Genomic DNA, 25,929 nt, shown 5'->3' on the forward strand with positions numbered 1-25,929 from the left:
GCAGTTTTACTGTACATTTATCTAGCAGGACCTATTTTTATGGTACAGTCCTCTTGAGAAATTCTTATTCATAATGTTTGAATTATCTTTTTCTCCCTTATGGCAAACAGCACTTCTCTTATTTAAGCTCAAGTACAGTGCGGGATGAGTTCCTTGTGACCTCGCATAATTCATGCAAGTTTTGAACCACATGCATGATTCTTGCCGGATTTTTTTTAGATTCTCATATTTTCAAAATTTGGCGTTAAGTGAGACTTTTTAATAATATTTTTATATCGCAATATTTCAAATACGAATAATTCAAATTCGCATAAAATGCAATTGCACTGTACTTGCGATGGTAGTCTGAATTTTCATTTTAAAATTTTACGAGTTATCTACGGGTAATTCTTTCAAATTCGGAACAACTGTTTGACACTGACCATGCATAACCGAATATGAAACCACGTACAGAACAAAGGATATCAAAGAGAACTGTGTAGAAACGTCGCAGTTAAAGAAGGAATCCAAAAAATAATAGAACGAGGGGCGTGGACTGATAAAACTTCATGGAGTCGTCTCTAACTTTCTTTGCTTCTTTTCTTTCCCCTTTTCATTCTTCCTATCTCTTTCCTTCCGTTCTGTCTTCCCTTTCTTTTTTGGTTTTTCTTCCATTTACATTCCTTCCTCCCTTCCACACTTTTTCTCTCACTGCTTTTTTTTTAATTACCTTCCGTGATTTTAGCCCCGCCTCCCTCCCATAATGCAACTGCAACCACTACCCCGTGATTCCTGTCATCATTCTCCGCACTTCCCCCCGCAGACTAGAAGTCAGGACTGTGACTTAACGCAGCTTGTGGCTATATCCAATTTTGGATGTGTTAATTTTTAAGCGTCTAAGGGGGGAAATCCGACATCGGCTATAAAAGAAACGTGTCAGTTATAATGAATGAGGTTAGAGTTTTCTTTGTTTGCGTCGAAGTAAATTAGGGCGGGGTGAGGGTTTCCACCCCTCTAGTCAACACCCCCAAACCACTGCAACAAACCTACATTACCTGACGAGCATCAAGTTCCGCAGAACAATGGGGTGGAATGCCCACATCCTGCACAAGTACTATCATTATGCTACAGAACCCCAAAACATTCAGTTTCTGCTCGCTTCCACCTCACCCCTTTTCTTGTTTTCCTTAAATGGAAGAGCAAGAGGACAGAAATTTTCCGTAAGTTCAGTAAACACAGATAATGAACGAAAATACAGTTTACTTAATAACTAAATGACTGAGATGAGTACTATCTTCTGGAACGTGACGCCATCTAGTTCACCGACGTTTCGAATGAACATACCTTCTCCGTCTTCAGGGTCGTAGGATAAGCCTAGGTAGTAAGCAGCTCTGATGAACGTTAGCGTTAACCCAGAGATGTAAATGTAGGGGAACGCCTCGTAGTCTCCGCTTTGAAAACTCAAATCTAGCCAAGTTATCTGGACTGTATTTATCATTCTAGATCCGTCCACAGAAACTTACACTTTACATGTACTTGTAGAACGTAGCTGACTTGCCTCGCAAGAATAAATTCCGACATTTGAAATGAGATGTATTGTAGCATGTAGGCCCGTTGCTAAGTAATGACTGTAAACAACGCCCGTTGCTATGCAACATATTCCTAACAAGTGCCAATGGACCGGCTGGAAAGCGGTGTTTTCTGCGCGGTCCACGCCGATGGCTGCGCACGCAACAATGGATACAGCAACAGATGAAAGGTGTTTTCTGTGTGGTCCACGCCGATGGCTGCGCACGCAACAGAGGAAAGGTGTTTTCTGTACGGTTGGTGCCTGGTAGTTATAAGCAGGACGATCAGTAGAGCGAATTCGATTTAGTACAGTGAAGTGAAGGGGGCACACGGTAGCGTAGATGATTGAGGCACTATGCTACAAGCCGGAAGGTCGCGGGATCGAATCCCGATTAGGTGGATTTTTTTTTCAATTTACCTAATGCTTCCAGCCGCACTATGGCCCTGGGGTCGACTCAGCCTCTAATAGAAATGAGTACCAGGAATATTCCTGGAGATAAAGGGCGGCCGGCACGTAAGGCTGCCAAACTCACTGCCACCTGTGAGCCGATTGTCTAGAATATGTGGGAACCTCGACGTCTCACAGCCCTATGGGCCTCCATGTCCTGTTACAGGGATAGCTTTACTTTACATTACAGTGAAGTGAAGAGCTAGTTGGTTAGTTACAGAACTGCAGTTCAGCCCTTGTGAGCTGCTGCTGTGAGAAGCTGGTAGCTGAGGCACGGTGATATTTCGGGAACCGGGAGTAAGAGGAACGTCCGCCGTTGCTGTCCGTTACCAGGCAACGCTTGATGAAGACAGAAGACTGAAAAAGAAAAACTTAGTGCGTGCTGTAGTGAACTGCATAGCGTGTGAATTAGCGATAGCGCTGTAGTTACACGTAGTTACGTTCTGTAAGTGGCCAATATTTCCCGTTAGTAATCCAAAACCCTTCTATAGTCACTCATACACGTGACAATATGTATGTGAAGGACATCCGACTGAATGCAATGCAAGAGTTGCGCACTACAGTACGAGAAAACAGTCTATCACAACAGTCTAGACCATGCGTTCCAAAACTATGGTCCACGGGCCGGATCCAGCATGCGAGATTTTTGTTATTCCGCCTACGAAGCTACTAAGGAAAAAAATGCCTGGCATTACACATCATTTTAAAAAATCAGGAATGTAGGAAGCTTACTAAAGAGACTTAAAAATATTTTAGTTGACTTATTTACAGTCCCGTAAAACTCCTGCAACTCCGGATACGGTCAATATACACGTATAATATGTAGGAACTATGCTACCGTCAACACAACAAATATTTCAGTTATTACATTTAGACCTTTATTAACTGCGACATGTTTCGGGCATACATGACCATCATCAGGCAGCAATACGTATAGTTACTGAAATACCGATATGGTTCCTTATCGGTGCAACGCGTCGTATTGAATATTAACATAAAAACTTTGCTCTGATTAGGGTACAGTTAAAATAGCAAATACATGATTAAAAATATAAGCAGGTAGAAATAAATATAAAAAATGTTGGATTATTATTAAAAATATTAAAGGTATGTTAGCAGTATATAAAGTAATATTAAAAGGCATTAACAAATATATGTATGTAGGTGGGTTAGGGGTCTTATGCCAACTTCAGTATTTTTGTATTCGGGGTATATCCTGCTATAGTCTAGAAATTGGGCGCGCGTGTTGCCTAGGTCTTGCTGCTGAAATTCTACGTAATAAGCCCGGTATGTGAGGCCCAAAAACACGTTTTCAATGAAGTGCAAGTTTGGTGGTATGCGGGTATTTGGTATTTGGTATGGTATTCCCACGTTGTATGTCATATATAGGAAACTTGCAATGTGGCGTATGTTTCTTGTCTGAGCGTATACACGTTCCGTGTGTTCTACGCTGTGCGGTGGTTCGACGTGGATTCGGATACGGCACTTCGTCGGGCAAAGTTGGCCCATCCTGTCCAGATGATGCAAGGTTTTGTAGGAAAGAAGCAATACCTCGCTACCCACAGCCATTACACGAGCCTAACATAGGGCATTAACAGAGAATAAAGTCACAACACGAATCACGTGCCCACTGCAGAATTGTAAAATACATTGAATTTGTTGTTTACGCCTCAACTTGCAGAACGTCACGTCTCCCTTTGAGGGGTCGGTGAATTTTAATGGCCAATAAAACGTCCGTTATTTTAATGGAGAAAAATATGACCGGATCTTAACAACATGAAAGAAAGCATTTAATTTAATTTCAACTTTAAGCCTATGTAAAATCAGTCTAACCTGAAATGAACACGCGATGCAGTTTCCTAGTATCGTTTAAATCAGCTAAAACCATGCGAGTTTTGAGTAGTGTTCTTCAATAGAACTCTTCGCCAAGTATAATTAGAATGATCAAGACAATTATGATGAGATTGGCATGACATGTAGCACGAATGGGCGCGAAAAGGAATATATATAGGATAATGGTGGGGAAACCAGAAGAAAAGAACCCACTAGGAAGATCATGCCGGTCACAGTGGCCGCGCGGTCTAAGGCATGAACCGTCTTCGTCCGCTCGAACACTGGGATCGTGGATTCGAATCCCACTCGAGGCATGGATGTCTGTGTGTGCGTTTATTCTGTGTCTGTGTTCTTCTGTGTGTAGGTAGCGGTCTTGTGGCTGGCTGATCACTCGTCCACGGAGTCCTACCGACTGTGTATAGGATTAAGAAAGTGAAAAAGCGGCCAAGGCCTAATGGGCTGTAGAGCCATAGAGACAGACAGAGATTGGGGGGGGGGGTCATGACGTAGGCGATAGGATGAGGTGGCATGGACCGGATTGATCTGGCTCTGACCAATTGAGGGCTCTTGTTAACACAGTAATGAATTTTCGGGTTCAATAAAATGCTGGGAAGTTCTTGGGTAGCTGCACAAATGGCAACTTCTCAAGAAGGGCTTACCTCCATGAAGTTAAGCTTTTTTCATTGGAACTGGTGTCTGAGACCAGCCCCAACCACATGTGGAAGGAACTAAAGGAGAGGAAGTCATCATGAAAACGCAGTGCAGTGCAATGCAGTGCAGTAAATTCCTGCTGTGGTTTCGGCTCAGAACAGTTATTCTTGGTTTCGGACCCCGCTGGGACCCATAACAAATTTTTTTCGTTCCAAGACCATTCATATATCTGGAAACAGAGCCCTCTTGGACGAGTGGAGGGGTTGATCTTTCTGAGTTGGCGCCAAATATGTTGCACCGCAATTCTGCAGGAGTGTACCCGCAATCACAGGGTCCAGCACCGTGAAACGTCCGTTATCAAAGTACGCAAACTGTTTTATTGTAAGACTTGATTCAGCTGCCAAGTTTAGTGAAAATCACTATAGTAGGTTTAAGTCGATTTTTGAATCACTTAGAATTTCGAAGCTCCTTTCATCCAAAAGTCTTCAAGATGAACTTTGACCCATCCCGCCCAATGCGACCCCGAGATGTGTATCTCTTGTACTCTTGGCGCAGTACTTCTCTCTACTAGCATTTGGAATGAATTGTCATGTCTACACAGCCCTAGCCTCTAAGCCCACGAAGGTCGAACCGTAAAAAACAACGAGGTAATAAATATTGTGAGGTTTCCTTTTCTCCTGCTTTTCTCTTCCTTTACTTTTCTTCTTTGCTTTTCTCCCTTCGCCGTTCTATCCACATTCTTTTCCCATTTCTCTCACCTTCACTTTTCCTTCACTGTATTAATTACCAATTATTTCATTTTACTGGCTTTCTTTTCACCTTGGAATTTCCATCACGTCCGTTCACTTATCTGTTTGTTATTTATTAGCACTGCCTTCTACTGGCTTCCCTCTCCTTTCCTTCTTTTTCATTTCCGTTAATTCATTTCTCTGGCTACCCTATTATCCACTTTTTTTCATTCCAATTTATTAATATATTTTCCTTCCATTCCACTAGCTCCACTTTTCTATCTTTGATTTTCCTTGTACTTTATTTTACTTCTCCAGCTGTCCTCTAAATAACTAACTTCCTTAGAAGCCAACAGTTGCTCAGCCACTCAAGAGATTCCCAGAATTTTATGGAACCCGTAATTTCAACACCCGCCACTGATCCGGTCCATATCCGATTGTAATTTCTCTAATATCCATTTTAATATTATGTTCCTACCTATGTCTGAGTCTTCTTAGAGGTCTATCTCATTCAGGTTTTCCTACCGAAAGTCTATACGCATTCATCTCCAACGTGTGCTGCATTCCCTGCCCATCTAACCCTCCTTGATGTCATCATTCTAATTATACTTGGAGAAGAGTACAAGTTATGAAGCTCCTCATTATGCAGGTTTCTCCAGCATCTTATTATTTCATTCCACGTCAGTCAGAGATCAAGTTTCACACCCATACAGAACCACAGGCAAAACTATAGTTTTGTACATTCTAATTTTTATGTTTTTAGACAGCACATGAGAAGACAAAATCTTCTGGACTGAATGGTAGTAAGCATTACTCGCTACCTTTTCTTTCGCTCTCTTTTGAGAAGACAAAATCTTCTGGANCTACCGTTTCTTTCGCTCTCTTTCCGCCGAGCTCGCCGGTTCCTTTGGCCATCTTCACCTCTTTGTTGGCACCTGACTATACCGCTGGGTCAGCCTCATTACTCAGCACCCCATGGTTTCACAATTAACTGAATCTTTCTCAATTATAGGGAGGGACGAGATGGCTATGATGAACGAGCTGCGATAGGCCTCGGGCCCAGACCTTTACGGGGCGTAAGGTTTTGCCACTCGTTAAGCGTAACGGGTGGAAATTTAACTGTAGGAACAAACTTTGCTTTCCCCCGACTAAGGAAGTCCTCGGGAGCTACGAGGTTCGAACCCNACGTAAGGTGGTGCCACTCGTTAAGCGTACGGGTGGAAGTTTAACTGTAGGAACAAACTTTGTTTTCCCCCGACTAAGGAAGTCCTCGGGAGCTACGAGGTTCGAACCCCGGTCGGATTTCAGCTGTGATGAGAGATAATGTTTTATTGTTTTCCTTCTTGTTGGGTGATTTCGAGTGACACTTAGAATGTTCGTATAACTCATTACTCACAGTTAAGACACCAGTAGTCGATACATCGTCTCAGCTATCGAAAGTGTCGTTAAATAAGCAACAAACATGCGAGATTTAAAGTTCTTATGACCGTAACTATGAACATTACGGTTTTATTCTGGGATGCGACGCTGTGTAATTTTGTAGTTCATTACCGACGTTTCGGACGAGTCTCATGAGGCAGCAGGTGGCTACAGAAATGTTTCAAGCATCAGAGTACACGTCCCTTCATCTTCAAAGCATAAATAAATAAATAATATTAGGCATACGAGTATAAGAATCGAGAGCCGGGAGAGCTCAGTCGGTATAGCGACGGGCTGAAATGTCGCTGTTAGATTCCGGCACTGAAAACAAGATTTCTCTCTACTCCACAGCGTCTATACCAGTACACGGGCCCTATAAGTCTCCTATACAGATCGGGGGTTCCCTCACTGGGGGTAATGCGGCAAAGCCGTGAAGCTACCCACGCACCTGGACCTNCGCACCTCCATCTAATGCCAAGGTCCAGAATAGTGGACCTGTATCTCCATTGCCGCATATACGTTTATGGGGTAGTGGTTAATTGAAAGAGATAAGATGGCATGGTATGGATTGGATTGATCTGGCTCAGGATAGAGACCAGTGGAGGGCTCCAGTGAACACGATAATGAACCTTCGAGTTCCATAAAATGCTGGGAAATTCTTGAGTAGCTGCAGAATAGGAGGCTCCTCAAGAAGGGCTCAGCTCCATGAGTAAGTAAGTAAGTAGTGGTTGATTAATTAAGAACAGGGACAAATTTAGCTTCTTACCTTTACAGGAACTACAGCAAACTAACTTCACTCAGGACTAAAACTTTCAAAGATGCCGTTGATAACAGCATAAATAGGCCTAAGTTTATGCTTACCAAATTACTAAATATTCAATTGTTCTTGTTTAATTTCGCGAGTCATTTCACAGCTTTGTATTACGAACTGTATCTGTAGTAGTAGTGTAAAAGTTAAAGTTGCCCCTATACTTAACTAATCAACCACTACGCCATGAAGGCGTATGGGGGAGTGGATGTATAGATCCATATTTTCTTGATCTCAGCACTAGATGGAGGTGAGTGGTTAGCTTCACGCCCAGGTCGCTTTAACCCCGGTACCCATTGAATAGGAGGTTGGGTGGACACCAGCGCCCGTCTGCACGACGTCATGAAGAGAAATTTCTTGCCCTACCGACGCCTCAGCCGTCCAGCCGGTAGCCAGTCGCTATACCGACTGAGCTATCCCGGCTCACCGTAGTAGTAGCAATAGCAGTAGCAACAGTGTAGTGTTCCAATAATATGAAGAAGCGAATGCTTTTGAAGTGTGGACGCAGTTGCACGGGAACGGCAAGAAGACCGAGGGCTAATCTAGAACACACGGTGCAACAGGATGCCGCATTATGTAACTGGAACATAAAGAGATTGTAAGATTTGAGGCTTTCACGGCGGTGACTATGAAGAAAGCAGTCTTCTGGGATTTGGCACCGTGTATATGTGGTGTTAACCGACGTTTCGGAGGAACGTATCGCCCCCATCTTCAGGGTAGAAGATAAAGTATAAGAAATCTGCAAGCGACAACACCGTGAGAAACGGTAAAGCGATACGTTCCTCCGAAACGTCGGTTAACACCACATATACACGGTGCCAAATCCCAGAAGACTGCTTTCTTCATAAAGAGATTTATGTTGGTGCCTTAAATCTAACTTGACTTAGGATGCTGCCATCAGTAAATAAACTGATCCTTACCAAATTACTATATATTTAATTGTTCCTACCTAATTTCGTCAATCCTTTTACAGCTCTGTATTACGGAAGTGGAACACAGAGAGATTTATACAGGTACCCTAAATCTTAGAGAATATATGAGTGATTAGTTCAGCCGCACCAAGGATCTACGCAGCACATCTGCCCAACTATAAAAAGTCCTGTAACCAGGATTCTACATAACATTGCTGTTTCGTTTCCAGTTCTGGTCGTCATGGTGAAGCTGATCCCGTCATTGTTGGTCGTGTGGGTCCTACAGGTGGCCCTGGCGAGTGGGGCCTGTTTATCCTCCAGCGGGCCGTCCCCTTACATGTACGACATAGACGAACAGATGACACATAGAGAAAATATGAGGAACATGGTAGCAGGCTGGCGTCAGTACGAGGACAGATTCCTTTTCAAGTAAGTTGGATTTCTGCCTCTCACGGTAGTAACTGTGAAGTGTGTTGTCTCCTTGCCCCCTGTTTCTGCTGAGTTTTTGCTTGGCTTACTATTCAACTCTGAAGGTGGAGGCGATATTGTGCTCTGAAACGTCGAATTCTCTTCGAACTACAAGGCATTACAAGATGAAAGTTCGTACTCTTCACAATAATCGCCGTGAGGATCACAAACGAAACAAATTCGAAGTACTCGTCAGATATAGCCAAGTTGAAATTGCCCTTATGCTTAACTAAGCACTGTCATGAAGACGGGTTAGAACTCCATGCATTCTTAACCTAAGCATTAAATGGTTATGTGTGTTTAGCTTCACGTTCCGGGAGATTTAAATCCATCTTCAAAAGAAATATTTGTCGTATTAAGGACATATCTAGTAGTCCCTGTTACACAGTTCATGTCTCCATTCAGTTTCATCCACTTAAAAATGTAATGTACTGCTTGCATTAATGCTCTCTGAAAACATTTTACATATCGGTAGTGTTCTCCATATTATTCAGAAAGGAGAAGGCGTTAATTTCCAGGACCGTTCGACGAGCATTGATCCTGCTCCTGGGTTTTTTGCACTCTGCCGATTTGGGCAGTATTACCCATGTTACGGAGCCACGTGCTGTCTCCGTGTTCTGAATCCAGGTGCCATGTATCTCCGAGACGCCGTGAGCACTCTTCAAATCCACACGATGTGGGCAGTAGTACAGACGTTACGGAGCCACATGCTGTCTCCGTGTTCTGAATCCAGGTAGCATGTATCTCTGAGACGTCGCCAGCATCTTCACATCCACACGATGTGGGCAGTATTACCGACGTTACGGAGCCACATGCTGTCTCCGTGTTCTGAATCCAGGTAGCATGTATCTCTGAGACGTCGCCAGCATCTTCACATCCACACGATGTGGGCAGTATTACCGACGTTACGGAGCCACATGCTGTCTCCGTGTTCTGAATCCAGGTAGCATGTATCTCCGAGATGCCGCCAGCATCTTCACATCCACACGATGTGGGCAGTATTACCGACGTTACGGAGCCACATGCTGTCTCTGTGTTCTGAATCCAGGTAGCATGTATCTCCGAGATGCCGTCAGCACTCTTCAAATCCACATGATGTGGGCAGTAGTACCGACGTTACGGAGCCACATGCTGTCTCCGTGTTCCGAATCGAGGTAGCATGTATCTCCGAGACGCCGTCAGCACTCTTCAAATCCACACGATGTGGGCAGTAGTACCGACGTTACGGAGCCACATGCTGTCTCCGTGTTCCGAATCGAGGTAGCATGTATCTCCGAGACGCCGTCAGCACTCTTCAAATCCACACGATGTGGGCAGTAGTACCGACGTTACGGAGCCACACGCTGTCTCCGTGTTCCGAATCCAGGTAGCATATATCTCCGAGACGCCGTCAGCACTCTTCACATCCACACGATGTGGGCAGTATTACCGACCTTACGGAGCCACATGCTGTCTCCGTGTTTCGAATCGAGGTAGCATGTATCTCCGAGACGTCGCCAGCACATCAGCTTTGATATATCATGTTTTTCTCTGTCCTCAGGGGAAACTTCACTGTACCACGCAACAATGTCAACGAGAATAAGAAAGTCTTCCAATTCCCCATGAATGGCATGGATGGAAGAGCGACCATCACCCATATTGTTTCAACTGACATGTCTGGAAGCACGAATGGAGCTGTGGCTTACTTAATGTCCGGAGGAATAGGTTACAAAAGAGTCTCAATAGGCTACCAGTTCAAACCCAATTATGGGGTCGACCACAGAGTGGAGATATACGGCCTTTAGCACCTTGCACGCCATGAAGCATCTTCGTACTCTTGCAGTAAATCTATAACAGAGCTTGTGATTATATTTTAATATTTTACCGAGTTTCTATCATTGAGTTCAGAAAATATTTCTCTATACGAATATTTTGTTGAGTTTTGTCCGTTGTTTGGGATATATTTGATCTTATTCAGGAATTCAGGAACAATAAAAAGACCTAGACTCTGTCACTGGCTCGTTCAGTAACAGGCTCAACACAATAGGACCCTTTTCTCCACATATACATACATACACACATGACAGAAATTGGTCCAGGTTTAGAAACGTTTTGCATATCAATTACACCTCAAACAAATCGAAATGTGCTTCATAATATTCCTTACTATGAATACACCACTGTCACAATCCTTTATAGCAGAGATTCGACAAACTCTTTTCTCTGTGGAGCCCTTTTGTTTTGGTAACAATTTGATGAATCCCCACTCCAAAAAAGACATATAGTACGTTATATACTGTATAAGTAGCCTAACACATTTATGTTAATCTAAATTCAATGGAAACTGTAACCGAATACACAGAAGTGGAGCATAACTGGACTGAATTCGCTGGCTTGGAGCGACTTGCGACCTGCTTGGTTTACTAACCACAATTCCAATAATTTATATGTCTTCATACCAAATATTATTAGAACGATCAAGTCAAGGTGGATGAGACTGGCAGGATATGTAACATGCGTGGGAAATGAGTATACATAGCATTTGGACATGAAAGCCTGAAGAAAGGAGACCACTAGGAAGACTTAGACTACGTGAGATGTGGGATAAAATTAAAATTAATCTTGAACAAATACTATGAAGATGTGGACTGGGTTCATCTGGCTCAGGATGGGGATCAGTGGCGGGCCTTTCTGAAATGCTGGGAATATAGTGAGTAGCTGAGTTACTGTTATCTTCTCAAGAAGGATTCAGCTACATGAAGGGTAGTCCTCTTTTCTTAACCATTACTATATAGAGCACTAACGGCTCTACCAATCCGGTCACTCGCACAGTTAAATCAACTACTCTTTTGATATATTGGGTTTTTGGACTTTATCCATCGTCCTGGTTTTTAAGATAACAAATAAAAACACGACGTTTCGGAAACTGGATCTGTTTCCGTCCTCAGGTGAAGGAAAACACCTATTCAGTTGGGTCCGTTAGAAAGAGCTAGCCTCAATCACTGGACGATTGTCCAGTGACCCAACTGAATAGGTGTTTTCCTTCACCTGAGGACGGAAACAGATCCAGTTTCCGAAACGTGTTTTTATTTGTTATCTTAAAAACCAGGACGATGGATAAAGTCCAAAAACCCAATATATCAGTGTGTTATACACCATCGTCAGAATCCTATAGTAACAACTACTCTTTTCTTTAAAAACGTTCGTTACTTGTTCAAGTATTATATAAAATTACAAGTCGTCACTGGGGAAAGTATCTGTGGTCACCCAAGAGACATTTAGCCCAAACGTTGGGCTCCCAAGAACACAGTTTATAAACTACTGCTTCATAAAATCACCATGAAACGCCTGTTTTCAATTCGATTAAAATATTTAGCATTCCACTAGTTAAAATAACGTGTAATGATAACTGCAGACAGCTAATAGTCGCAAGTGTGTTAAAGAAGATGTCTGCAAAATAAACATACTGACAAAACGGAAAATTTGGGGGACAGACAAATATAATGTATTGCCTGTTGTAGTACAAAGGACGTAGAGGACGGACACCACAGAGAATTGGAATATGGAAGCTTTCCATTCGAGATTTATTAACAAATTTTTAATTCCACTGAAACCTTCCAGAATAAATTTGAATTTAAAAAACGTTTAAATTTCATCAAGAATTAATTTACAAACTATATGTTATGGTACTGTTTTCGTTTCTTAAGGACCCTGTGGGTTATTGCTGAAAGTAAAGATTACATTTGGGGGATATACTTCAAGAGGTAACACCAGTAAAAATGGGAAGAAATATATATTTAGAGGAATCCAGTACAGTCTATGAGTTTTAGTTCCCAGGTCTATACATAACAACAAAGCATACACTGAGACCCTACCCCCCATTATAAGCAAGTCTTCTTGTAGGCGGAACGGTCATGTAATAAGCAACAACTCAATAAATGTCTATTTCTATTAACATGTTAATGTGTCTTACCTAGAGCACTAAATGTTAAAATACAGAACGCCATAATGTTGCTTGCTCATTTATTTCGGTATGAAACTTTGTCCCTAAAACTCAAGGAAAGGAGTAGACTACCGACGAAAAATTTCAAACTGAACATCGAGGTTGACTGGCCAATATTCCCGCGCCATATTTCGGAAGTCCTATGTTCAAATCTCAGTCTGGAGACCTACTTTCCCAAGTTCCTTTTAGCCCATTTTTCTTATTTCGAAAAAAAAATAAAAGTATGCTTACGCCATCTCCTTCCTCTCTCTGTCTATGTATCCCCCGCATCAACGTCTGACTGACTGAACCAATCTTTATGAAACCTGATATGCACACAATCAAGTGACACGGCTACTGTAGCCGGGTTTTGGATTGTAGATTGGATTTATGGACCACTTAAACAATGACTCATGACTACACTTAATTATATTGCCATCGCTAATCTCCACACAAACCACTAGAACACACGCTAAGTCTTTTCAATCTGCTTTCACTAATCATTTCCCGGTAACGGATCTTAACAACTGAGATTCTTCAGCTTCCGTGCTCACGTCGTTACTGCCCGGCGAATATCCAACAACTGAACTAAGCTCTAAACTTCGTCCCGCTTATAACCCCACGGCAAGGACCACGTGGGAAACACAGCTCTCCTATTCTTGTAGTTCATCCATTGCTTGTTAAGAATCTGCAGACTAGCAACGGCTGTTATCTCGTCGCTTGCCTCACGGTCGCAACCTAGCAACGGGTCTACGCGCAACAGTATCATGGCATCTGAGCCCTACCATCAGTCTGTCTATAAGTTCTTCCCAGATCTTTTTTGCTTTCTCTCGGTACTTCCAGACAAACGACGAGAGAGTATTTAAAGTAGGCCACGACGGTTTCCTTCCACAAGCTTTCCCATTCGGTATGCACTATCTTCCCATCATTCGACGCTGTATAGCAGGCATGTCAAACTCAACTTGTACAGAGGGCCACCTCAGCCCTATAAATAATAGTCCAGGGCCGCACTTCAAAATAAAAATATACATTAGATTTTGATACAACGAAATTTAATTCTATGTACTATTTAGGAATAATTTCAATATAATTACCTAAAGTCACATATCTTACAGTTTTAAAAAGCAAGAGAATGCTTTTTTGACAAGTATCAAACAACTTTTCAATATGTAAAAAGAGAGATTATACAAGAAATTATGTTAGAAATAGCAAAACATCGAATTTCCTGCAGCCCGCGTGACACTTCTTGTCTTCTGGTCTGTTGGAAAATTGTCTTGACAAAAAATATTTCTACTAAAATTTGAATATTGATTTTAATATCAATTAGCTTTAAAGTTGAGGGGCCGCACTTTGTGCCTATGGGGGCCGCACGTTTGACACGGCTGCTGTATAGGCTGAGTTACTGCCAGGTGAGTAAGTAAGCTAACTAACTAATTAACTGCCACCAAGGAGTCGAATACTTCTTGAAAAGCCGAGAGTTGCTCGGTCACTCAAAGAATTCCAATCATTTTTTTGGAACCCGAAGGTTCCTTACAGTGTTCACGAAAGCCCGCCATTGGTTTCTATTCTTAGCCAGTTGATTCTAGTCCACATTCTCCCAACTTCATTTCTCTAAGATTCATTTTAATATCATCCGGTTGAGTAAACTACATGTACAAATATAAATAAAAGCAATGGGATGATAAAATTAATGAGTGGCAAAGGCGAAACATTTAGAACGAATGGGAGAGATGAGAAATACATTGTAGTTGGTTGGAAAACATAAATGTAGATAGATGGGGGGTTGTGCGTGAATATAAGATGGGTTTTGGATTGGATGATTGGATTTATTGACACCTTCTTCACACAACTCGGGACTACAGGCAAAACAGCGCTGTCGCTGATCTATACACTTTACCGTTACACACGCAATAGGTTTCTCGGTCTTCACTAGTCGTATCCTGGCAACGGATTTATAAAAGTCCCACTGCAACTTCAAATCACACAAGAAGTCTTCTTTGCACAGTCTAATCTCTTTCTGTGCCATTTCTTCCCAATCACCTTAGACTGCCATCTCCAGAACTCGACCCAATTCTTGATAACTAACTCAAATAAAGTCTTCTTCATCCGAATTTTCTCAACTTCGGACAACTAACTGCCCAAGTCAAAGTCAGCCCACGGAAAACAACGTCCCGTATTGTTTTAGGCTGTTTACTGTTCCGTTGCCTAGCAACAGACGCCCTGCAGCGCGTTGGCTCCCGTGGGAATTGTTTTCAGAGTCATTTCCCAGCAATGGGTCTATACGTCACAATATTAAAAATATATCTTAAATAAATATGACGTATGTGAACTAGATTCGTTTTGCTCACAGAAATATCCACTGGTTGGCTCTTCTGAGAAAGGTAAAGATTCCGTTAAGGGTCGGAAATTTCTTGACTAGATATGGGACTGTTGCTTCTCAAGGACTCTTATCCTATGAAGTTGGTCACTTAGTTATTCGATTAGTTAGTTAGTTGGTTGATTAATGAGGCCGCGCCATAGCTCAAGCGGTTAGTCGCTGGCTTCACACCTCGGCGGCCCGGGTTCGATCCCAGGTCTGGTCAAGTGGGATTTGTGGTGGACAAAGTGGCGCTGGGGTGGGTTTTCTCCGAGTACGTCGGTTTCCCCTGCCAATCTTCATTCCACCAATTGCTCCGCAATCACCCTCCCCTATCATCTGGGGCTGGTACAATAGGCCAGAAGTGGCCGCAGTACAAGGGACTTAGTCCCACCCCACTAGCAATAAAAAAAAATACTGAATTAGTTAGTTAGTTGCTCAATTGTAAATCAGTTTATATTAACATACTTGCCACTTCCACAATCTCTGAATATTATACTTGTTATAAGAAGCTTGGGAAATTCTTAGGAACAATTACTGTGCATACTTAAACGCTTAATTTATAACAAGAATGCGTTATCAGACAAGGAAAAGTGTGGATTTACGTCACGAATCACATGGCCGTGAGCAACTGATGTGTTCTGCGTAATTTCCAAAGGAAAGATACGCACTAAACCTGGTTTAACTTGGATTAGGAATAGATCCGATACGATTCTCAGCCGGTAACCTCGTAACTGTTTTCCCTAGTAGAGATTTGTTTCTTTACTCACTGCCTTGCCCGAAATCTATACTGTAACTCGGAGGCAGATCACATGTACCCCGCTCCAAGTTATTCCACATTTATAATCTTATTTCCGTCGTATACACTCAGCAGTCAATACATCGTTGTGAAATATGAGAACAAGAGCGGAACCGTCACGGGATGAAAAATAATTTTCTCTGGAAGTATATGTTGCTGTCTCGTCACCAGATGCAGGGCAAAATCATGACAAAGATAGGAAACAGATGTTTTGAAAATGTGGCACAGTTCAGATATTTGGGAACGACTAAAACCAAAACCTGATTGAGGAGGAAATTAACGGGAGACTGAACTCGGGTAATGCTTGCTCCATTCAGTCCAGAACCTTTTGTCTTCTCGCCTGCTGTCCAAAAACATAAAAATTAGAATATACAAAACTATAATTTTACAAATGGTTCCATATGGGTGTGAAACATGATCTCTGACAATAAGGGAGGAACACAGACTGAAGGTGTTTGAGAACAACGTGTTGAGGAGAATATTTAGGCCAAAGAGAGACGAAGTGATGGGAGGTTAGAGAAAACTACATAATGAGGAGCTTCATAACTTGTACTCTTCTCCAAGTATAATTAGAATGATCAAGTCAAGGAGGATGGGGTGGGCAGGGCATGTAGCACGAATGGGGGAGACGGTACATAGGATACTGGTGGGAAAGCTGGAAGAGAATACACCACTGGGAAGACTGAGACTTAGGCGGGTGGATAATATTAAAATATATATCTTAGATAGAATGGGGTGGATTTATCTGGCTCAGGTTAGGGATAAGTGGAGGGCTCTTGTGGACACGGTAATGAACCTTCGTGTGCAATAAAATGTTGGAAATTCTTGAGTGGCTGCACAACTGGCAGCTTCTCAAAAAGGGCTCAGCTCCGTGGACTTAGTAAGTTAGTTGGGGGGGGGGGATTTACGACACCTTCAGTATCTGAGATCGAGTGGTAAGATGATAAATGAATGATGAACTGGAAAGAATCTGGAGAGAGAAATGGTCGTGGCCTATTCAAACAACAATCCAGGTATTTGCTTGCAGGGACTAAAGAAAATATCCAATAAATCTTGATAACCGGTGTGTAAGCAGAGAGTGGAACCGAACACTTCCCGATAGAAGTCAAGGGGGTTGCAGCTACGCCGCCCCGCTCGGAGATAAATTAAAGGATTTACTTACCAGACAATAGGTGGTATATAGTGTACATGATCCGGAGAGAACTGAGGCATTTCCTCTCAAACCTACGTGCTTGTTCTATGCAGTTAGGCGACTGGGTGCAGAAAATCTGATAATACGCATGTGGGGTTCTTCGGGCCGTTACATAAGTTCAAACTAGCATCATTATCTCCTGGAATGTAAAGTCGTCCGGCGTGTGGAAAGGTACCAACGTTTCGGAGCAACCTGCTGCCTCCGTCCTCATGCATCTTGGAGATGGAGACAGTACAGTAGTTAATCTTCAGTTCGTTCTTTAATTGTAGGATCTCAGCTAGACCGAGTTCCTTGGTACTGCGGTCTCAAACGAGGCACGCGGTAGCGTACTTGGTTGAGCCACTATGCTACAAGCTGGAAGGACGCGGGTTCGATTCCCAATGAGGTTGTTGGATATTGAAATTTTCCTAATCCTTCCAGCCGCACTGTGGTCCTGGGGTCGACTCAGCCTTTAACAGAAATGAATACCAAGAATCTTCTTTGGGGTAAAGGGAGGTCGGCGCGTAAGGCTGACAACCTCACCGCCATCTGCGAGCCCACTACTTAGAAAATGTGGCAGCCTCGACGTCTCACAACCTTATGGGCTTCCACAGCCCATTACAGGAGATAGTTTTACCTTTAGTTTACCGTCTCAATGGGGCTACTGTACCGGACCCTGATGATACACGACCATGGAGCACTGGTTGAAATGCAATCAACAGGGGAAATTGGAATGCTCGAAGAAAATATGCACGTCAATTCCACTTTACTCATGACAATATATTTAAGGACGCTGCAACTATCTCAGACTATATATATATAAATTTGCGCTGCAAATGATTTTTACGGAAGCGGCTACAGCCTAATTTTAGCTACTATCCCGGAATTTTCTTCGAGGGACTGAGAAATGCCAGATAAGCGGTTTTCCGACCAAGGTTTGAACCGAGCACCTCTTAAAACGTTATCAATATGACAACCAGTTCGGTCTAATTACAAAATGGACAATCCTGGGAGCCTGGACCCCTGCACTAAGAAGCAGGCAAATAATGAAAATAACTGTCACATAAAATTTACACGCGGCTTATATCGTGTTTGGCGAACACGTGAGTCACCTACACGTATATGGATTTAAAAGCCCGCGCGGAATACTAAAGTAAGAAGTGTTGACTATGGAGCCAGGCTGTTAGGATGCAGTTAAAGGTGGTGCTGGTGGTGGTTCTGCTGGCGCTGGTCCAGTTAGCAGCCCTGCACAACAATCACAATCTCGCAGTGGGATGGAGAGAGTGCGGAGACAGACTGCTCTACCGGTGAGTCCCACACTTCGTTCAAGGTCACGCAGGGTTTGGGGCTCTCCTGGTGATGTTTATGAGATGCCACACCGTTTGGTTTGGTAGAGGATCACCGACGTTTCGGATGAACGTACTGGCTCCATCTTCAGGATCAAAGAATAAGCCAAAAGTAGCAAAAATAAAGGCCTCGAAAGTTGCTTACTTTACTAGATTATTCTTCAACCCTGAAGATGAATGCAGGATGTTTCACTAAAACTTGGGTAAAATTTCTACCGGATTACACGGCCTTGCGTCCCGGAAGAAAGTACTCTTTATACGAGGTCATATCTCCTCGTAATGGTAATTTAAAAGCTGAGAGACGGTGTTCGTTCTATGTAATTCATGATTAAACCATCACATGCTTTTTTACTTACATATTCATTGGCCTCCTTCATGCCCGATGCGTACATCTCTCCGACATTTGTCTTTTATCTCCTCCTCGTTACTTTCGGCTCTCCATAACCCTCGCAATTTTGACCTTATTATTTTCTTGTTGTAGATGCAAATCTACTGATGAGAAGCTAATGGAGCTGTAGATGTTACAAGAATTGTAATGCTATAAGTAAACATTCCAGGGCGGCCGCAGCATGAAGCTTTTCTGCTTACCTATCGATAGCATTACGCTTTAAATTGACATATGAACAACAGATCTCATGGAGCGAATATACTTAGAGATTCTTCCGCTTCAGAAGTAGGAAATTAAACAGGGTGTAAGAATTTTATCCCCTTAAAGGTGTCTCCACCTTGCGTTGGTGGGGCTTGCGTGAATCTGTGACCTGGAGAACTATGCCGGAGGTAGTTTAACTACCAGTAGAGTCACACATGCTGGAAAGGTCAAAGGTTAGAGTCCAGAATAAGAGAGAACCCCTGGTCCTCGAGGTTGGGGGTTGGGCATGAGGCTAAGAACCTCATCATGTAAAAATAATTTTGTTCAGAAATCTAACAACCAGCCTCGGGTCATCATGCGTGGGTCCATTCCTATGACAGCAGTCACTGGTTGTGGAGACTGATTGTAGAGGAGGCCAAGGCTCACCCAGGACTGTAGCGCCGAGTGGTAGTGGTAGTAAGAATTTTATGTTTCACATGAGGGTCAAGATGACGCCCTGGCACTTACGAACGCGCCGGGAAGCCTCCATAAGTGGCACTGGCTAGACTACAGCCTTGAATTCGAAATCATATCCCTTCCATTTTTTCCAAATACGGTTAATGTCAGCATGTTATCAATAAAAGTTGTACAGCATAACGAAGGTTCCATCTTATGTAATGTGCAGATGCTTTTTAGCGACTGCAGCAATGTCTGGAAAATTCCATGTCAGTCCGTCTCCTCGTATGTCCTCGTGTAACTCGAGAACCAATCCATGGGTTTTCACGAATCTGGGTACTGAGAAGCTTTCCTGATATTTGTATGTAATTTTCAATTTCGGCCAAAACTGGGCAGCTATGAGGATATTTACAACAGAGGGTCCCAACGGGAGTAGAAGAGGACGTAACGGGATTCGGGGGGGGGCATGCTATAGGGAACCGATTTTCGATGTCAAATCCAGTCGAAATAACTGCTTTTATGTCATTTCCTCCACAGGCATCTCTCACAAATGTTAATCGAGAAATTAAAAAAGAGATCTTACAAATTGTATTAAACCTTTGTCAGTATTATTCATCGTCAAACAAAGAGAACAGCACAGAATTTTCATTTTAATATTTTCGACTATTTTCTCAAAGTTTTGGTACAGCAGGGTGCTCGCGGTAGCGTAGCTGGTTGAGGCACTATGCTACAAGGAGAAAGTGGCGGGTTCGAGTCCCGATGACGCCACTGGATTTTTTCAGTTCAGCTAATCCTTCCAACCGCACTATGGGCCTGGGGGGGCCGACTCGGCCTCTAACAGAAATGAGTACCAGGGATCTTCCTGGAGAATAAAGGGCGGCCGGCGCGTAAGGCTGACAAACTTACCGCCATCTGTGAGCCGATTGTCTAGAGAAAATGTGGGAACCTAGACGTCTCACAGCCCTATGAGCCTTCACGGCCTGTTACAGATAGTTTTACCTTTATGAACAGTAGCAATTACAAGTCAGGTGGTCCTAAACAACAGTATAAGTAGAGTGCACAGAATGAGCTTATTTCAGTACCAAAATTGACAGGAGAGAAGTTGAGTGTTTGGTGAGAACCAAAAGTGGGGCGTCATATCAAAATGTTTTGATGAACATCCCTGTCGCTCTACCTAGAGCGTAAATCATCAAAATATTTATAGGCGTCGGATGAAAGACTGTTAAGCATATTTGAAAGGAGGATCTTGAGATATATCTTTGGACCAGTGGAAGAAAATGGAATATGGAGGAAGAGGTATAACCATGAGCTATACAAACTAATTAATGAACCAGACATTATTGGATTTATAAAGGTGCAAAGGCTTGAATGGGCTGGACACACAATACATGCCGGCGAGAATAGAACCATCAAGAAAATACTTAATATTAAACCAGAAGGAAATAGGAGAGTGGGAAGACCAAGGTTAAGATGGGAAGAATGTGTGTGGCAGGACATAAGAATTTTGGGTGTAAAGAACTGGAGGAATGTAGCATCGAATAGAGAAGAATGGCGAGCAATCCTGAGGAAGGCCAGGGCTCACAAAGGGCTGTCGTGCCAGTGATGATGATGATGATGATGATGATGATTTATAGGCGTAAAAGAAGTTTCGTGTAAACGGTGTAGAGATAAACGAAATATACATCAGCTTCTTCTTCTCGGTGAGTTTCATGGTTTTGCGAAATAATCTGACAAACGGACCGGATGCCCCAAAAGTATAACGCTGTACATTTTTCTAACTTGTTAAAAATGTTACTGATTAATTGACCGCTTCTGTGGTCTAGTGGTCAGAGTATCTGACTACAGATCCAGAGGTCCCAGGTTCGGTTCCCAGCGTTAAGAGATTTTCTGAGAAGTAGTGGGTCTGGAACGGGGTCCACTAAGCCTCCTGAGATAATTAAGGAGCTATTTGAAGGAAATAGCGCCTCCGGTCTAAAAAACCGAGATCTAAGGTAGTGGGGATCCACTGCGCTGACCACATGATACCCTCTATCCGCTAAAGATGGCACTAACTTCGCCGACAAACGGCGGTCGCTCGGTTCGGTATAGTTCGCTTACGGACTACAGACCACGGAGTTTGTTTCTTTTTGGTTTGTTATTGATCTAATATTTCAACTTCGCATGAGTTTGAGCTCCTATTTCACTGATATAAATAAAAAACGAAATTTCGTCAAATAACTTCTAATGCGCCTACAGATTCCCCAATACAAAATGCCATGGAAATCATTTCGGTAATGTCGGAGCTGAACCGACAGCCATGACCTTTTCATCACGCTTTCAGTTTATACGTTTCCTATGATGCTGAGGAATAACACAGGGTCTATTCTGTTTTCAGAGAACGCGTGCAACAGAAATTCAAGTTTCTGGGTACCAGGACGGCTTACCTGCACTACCCTTCATTGGGGATCAGTAACAGTACAATTACCTACATCCTGGCGCTCAATGAATCCAGAGGAGGGTACGCCAGTGTTTTGGGGGGAGGCGTAGGGCGCACATATGTGACCCTCCGTTTCAGGTCTGGGTTCAGTCGTGGCATTAAGTTCGTCGTCGAGATCTATGGGAAATGAAATAGTATAGAAGACAAGAATATCTGCAGTTTATACCATATTGTTCCTCATGTCTCATTTCGCCTAATGCTGACAGATAATCAACAATAAAGATATTATAAAAAAAGGCATATATAATTTATTTTTCCATCCTCAGAACTTACATCCATCCGATGAGGCTTAAGGTTATCCTTTTACCTACTTCTTGGCCTCTAAACTCTCAGCTTCACACCATCTAAACCCACGCGAAATTCTCGTTTGTAGTACAAGTGACATTCTTTCCTACTGTATTTTCAAACTAAAATTCTGTATGCATTTCCCATGTCTCCTGTGCATGCAGCATGTCCCGACTACTTGTACTACAAACGAGAATTTCGCGTGGGTTTAGATGGTGTGAAGCTGACAGTTTAGAGGCCAAGAAGTAGGGAAAAGGATAACCTTGTATATACAGGGTGTCCCAGGAGAAATGGGCCAAACTTCGGGTGGGTTTTCCTTATGTTAAAGTAAGCCGATATAACCCAAAACACCTATATCCAAAGTCGAACGGTTACGGAGATAATGGCCAAGGAAGTGTGAAATTTTGACCGGTGTTACACACTTGTTGATTATAAAATACATATTAAAACTGGCAGGAATATGTGGATTCTGTAATGTTAATAATGTACGTAACATCAAACTAACTTGTGAGTGACGTGAAGCCATAAAATTGAAGTACAAAATACTCGCTCGCCATGTCATAATTGTCCTTACGGTTTCCAAGCACTATACATGACACATGACTGGCAAGCGCTAACGTAATATGGCCGACTGCGCATAGTGGTATAAACAGACTACATAACTGTATTAAACGTACATTCACGGAAAATCTCTTTTGGAATTTCGTTTCCATTATCTCATGTGGATTATTATGGGACCACGTATGAATATTTCGTAAATTATTTACAGCGTCCCGGGTAAACGACGCCTCATCACTGAATAAAATGACGCTTAACAGTTCGGGATGAGCTTTTATCCAGTGGCAGAAATCCATACGCTGAGCATGGTCGCCTGGTTCCAGATGTTGTACCCTTTGATCATGGTAAGGATACAGCTCTTCATCATGTAAAGTTCGCCACACCTGCAAACGTGATACGCTGATGCGAGAGGCCATTCTACGAGTGGAGAGACGCGGACTTCTCTGAATAATCTCAAGAATGTTCTCTCGTGTGTTTATCACTCGTACATTCTCCCTTTCAGAGTGCACAGAAACACTCGGAAGAGAACCAGTATCACGCAATGTCTGGTGAATTCGCGTTAATACACTTCGAGATGGAATCCTTCGATCGGGAAAACGCCTTTGGTATTCTTCAACAGCAGCATGTGCATTGCCACCGCAAAATCCACACACAAAATGCATATCACAATATTCCACGTGTGAAAACACAAGAGACATTTCAGCAACTCATCACACAACTAATCACGACACCGCCGCAATGTACTCTGTAGGTAGCGCATGAGCTTAGGGCTAGTGTGAATCACGACACTCAAGGACAAACAGATAAGACATGCCAGCTGACAGGTATAGTGCGTGGACCCGCCAACTTTTCTCGGGCCATTATCTCCGTAACCGTTCAACTTTGGACATAGGTGTTTTGGGTTATATCGGCATACTTTAACACAAGGAACACCCTCCCGAAGTTTGGCCCATTTCTCCTGGGACACTGTATATATACAGGGTGATTCACGAAGTTTTACCCCGGCTTATGGTACATATTCTTGGGTTTATTTCCTGCAAAATTTCCTTATAAACTTGTGGTCGATTTTCAATAGTTATGGAGTAACAATAGATTTTCGAAACGCTTCATTGTGAATCCAGCGCTATGCTTAAGCGTGGGCGACCATACGTTCTAGTCAGCTATGTCAGCAGATAAGGTAGACCGGTTTGAAGGTTGCGCGTAGGTAGATAGGCAGAGCGGTTCATACGCGTGCGACGCATTGTGTTGACGTGCAGGGAGACATTTTTGAAAATCTTATGTAAATCCAGTCGTCTTCTAAAGCACTACAGTTTAAAGGAAACAGATTGATAAAAGGGTGTGATATGCAACCATTGGTATGTTTACAGAATGGGATGCTGAAAATAATGTTATTTTGTAACACAAAATCGATGAAAAATGTTGCACAATGCAATATTAAGAAATTAAAAAAAAAATGGTTTTAGAATGCTTCTTTCCTAAAACATTAACGATTTAAAAAGTGTTTGTATCGTATTTCTAATTTGTTTTGACTGAAATTCGAAGGAAAAAAGATTTTTCGCCAGTTTTCAAATTACTGTATCCCTTTAACCTTTAAGTGCCGAAGTGCCCCGTTTGTGCCCTTCATGAGTAAGGTCGTCGTGGCCAAAATGCCCCGTTTGTGCCAGTCAGGCATTTAAACTCCGCTAGTGGAAGCGCGCGCACACGCCACTAGTGGAAGTACATGCACAGTCCTAACTATTTATTTTTAAATGTAGTAATTACCAGACAGACTTGAGTAAAACCCTAATAGAGGAATTAAATTGACACCTAAATGAACAACAGCAAATAAAAATATATGTGTGAGTTATGCCAAAACTTATCCACGATTCAATAATTGTATTGCAGATTCTGCAGGTAGGTATGTTAAAATTATATTGTAAAATTCGATGTGCATACCTTTTTTGCTGTTACCTGCTTGATGTATAGATAGGCTGAAATTATTCTACAGTATTCGGTTTCACTACGAACGCACAGAAAACAGATCGCACTCTGTATCTTAGCCACGATGAAGCTGTCTGCTCGTTCAAATAGAAGGGGCAAAAAATTTTGCAGCTCTAACGGAAGGTCTTAGCACTGAAGAAGGGACCCTTCTAGCTTTCTCTTGAATAGCCGTGTTTTCATTCTTCTGTCCTTCAGTCAAAAGATTCGAAAATCCGAAGAGTGTAAGCAGGGCTAGCAGAAGACCAAATGATTTTATTGCTTCCATCTGTTTTATAACACCAGGGACTGTTAAATTCGTCAAGTGTTACAAAGAGAAATGAATTTATAATACAGAACAACTCTGTGAAGAACTGGGAAAACATTTTTGCAGTACTCGTCAAAATTAAAACAAAGAATTGAAAATAGAGTATAACACTTTGTATTAAAAATTTCAAATCTTCCGTTATAATATGCGACACTATGTTCTTTGCCGATATAAACAAAGTTAACACGATCCATTTATCATAAAAATTGAGCAAGATACAGCATTTTTAAACACGACGTTTAAAATTGATTAAGCGCCTAATAGGAACGGACATTTAAACGCAGAGCAGCAGAGTAGCGGAGTACAGATGTTAGTCAATATTTTTTTTATTTTTTACAAATGAACTGCACACGAAATATCCGATGTCTGGATATCATGCCTCATCCAGTTCACGTCTATTTGCAGCTCCAAGTCTCCTGCAGGTTGTGACACGCTGCCCGATGTTCAATAAATCTGATCACCCTTGCTCTTTAGTCTACTGACGGCACTGCGAAACAAATCATGAAAGTGTTCGCAGGTGAGAAGCGCAAATGCCAAGTCTCCTGACCAACATGTGAATGTCAGCCAATGCTGTTTCGAAGCTGACACCGCTGAGAGCGGCTAGACTGTAATTTCTTGTCACATGACCAGACGGCCCAAGTCCACCGACAATACTAGCTGACAGGTTTAAAATACGAAGTCGCTGGTCGTGCAACAGCCTAAAAATAATTATTTACGAAGTTGTTGGGCAGCAACATCAGAACGCACCGACTTATGGAAACAAGGCCACTATCCGTGCTGTCTGTTGCTATAGCAACCTACATATTGCCATGGGCACAATTTATACAGGTAATGAAACAGCGGATTAAGCAACAA

At 42.5% G+C, this 25,929-nt stretch overlaps 2 protein-coding genes across 8 annotated transcripts in view; one reads left to right on the top strand and one right to left on the bottom strand.

Moving 5' to 3' along the window:
- Positions 1-25,929, bottom strand: part of LOC111866769 (protein Wnt-5b) — a 440,161-nt gene that overhangs the window by 65,063 nt on the left and 349,169 nt on the right. The window lies entirely within an intron of this gene.
- Positions 18,280-22,143, top strand: LOC111866773 (probable salivary secreted peptide). Its single transcript, XM_023856017.2, has 2 exons — positions 18,280-18,408; positions 21,846-22,143. The coding sequence occupies exons 1-2, from the start codon at positions 18,290-18,292 to the stop codon at positions 22,075-22,077; spliced, it is 351 nt and encodes a 116-aa protein (XP_023711785.1). The 5' UTR covers positions 18,280-18,289; the 3' UTR covers positions 22,078-22,143.

The sequence above is a fragment of the Cryptotermes secundus genome, unplaced genomic scaffold (genome assembly GCF_002891405.2).
Source record: "Cryptotermes secundus unplaced genomic scaffold, Csec_1.0 scaffold367, whole genome shotgun sequence".
In the NCBI taxonomy this organism is placed as follows: domain Eukaryota; kingdom Metazoa; phylum Arthropoda; class Insecta; order Blattodea; family Kalotermitidae; genus Cryptotermes; species Cryptotermes secundus.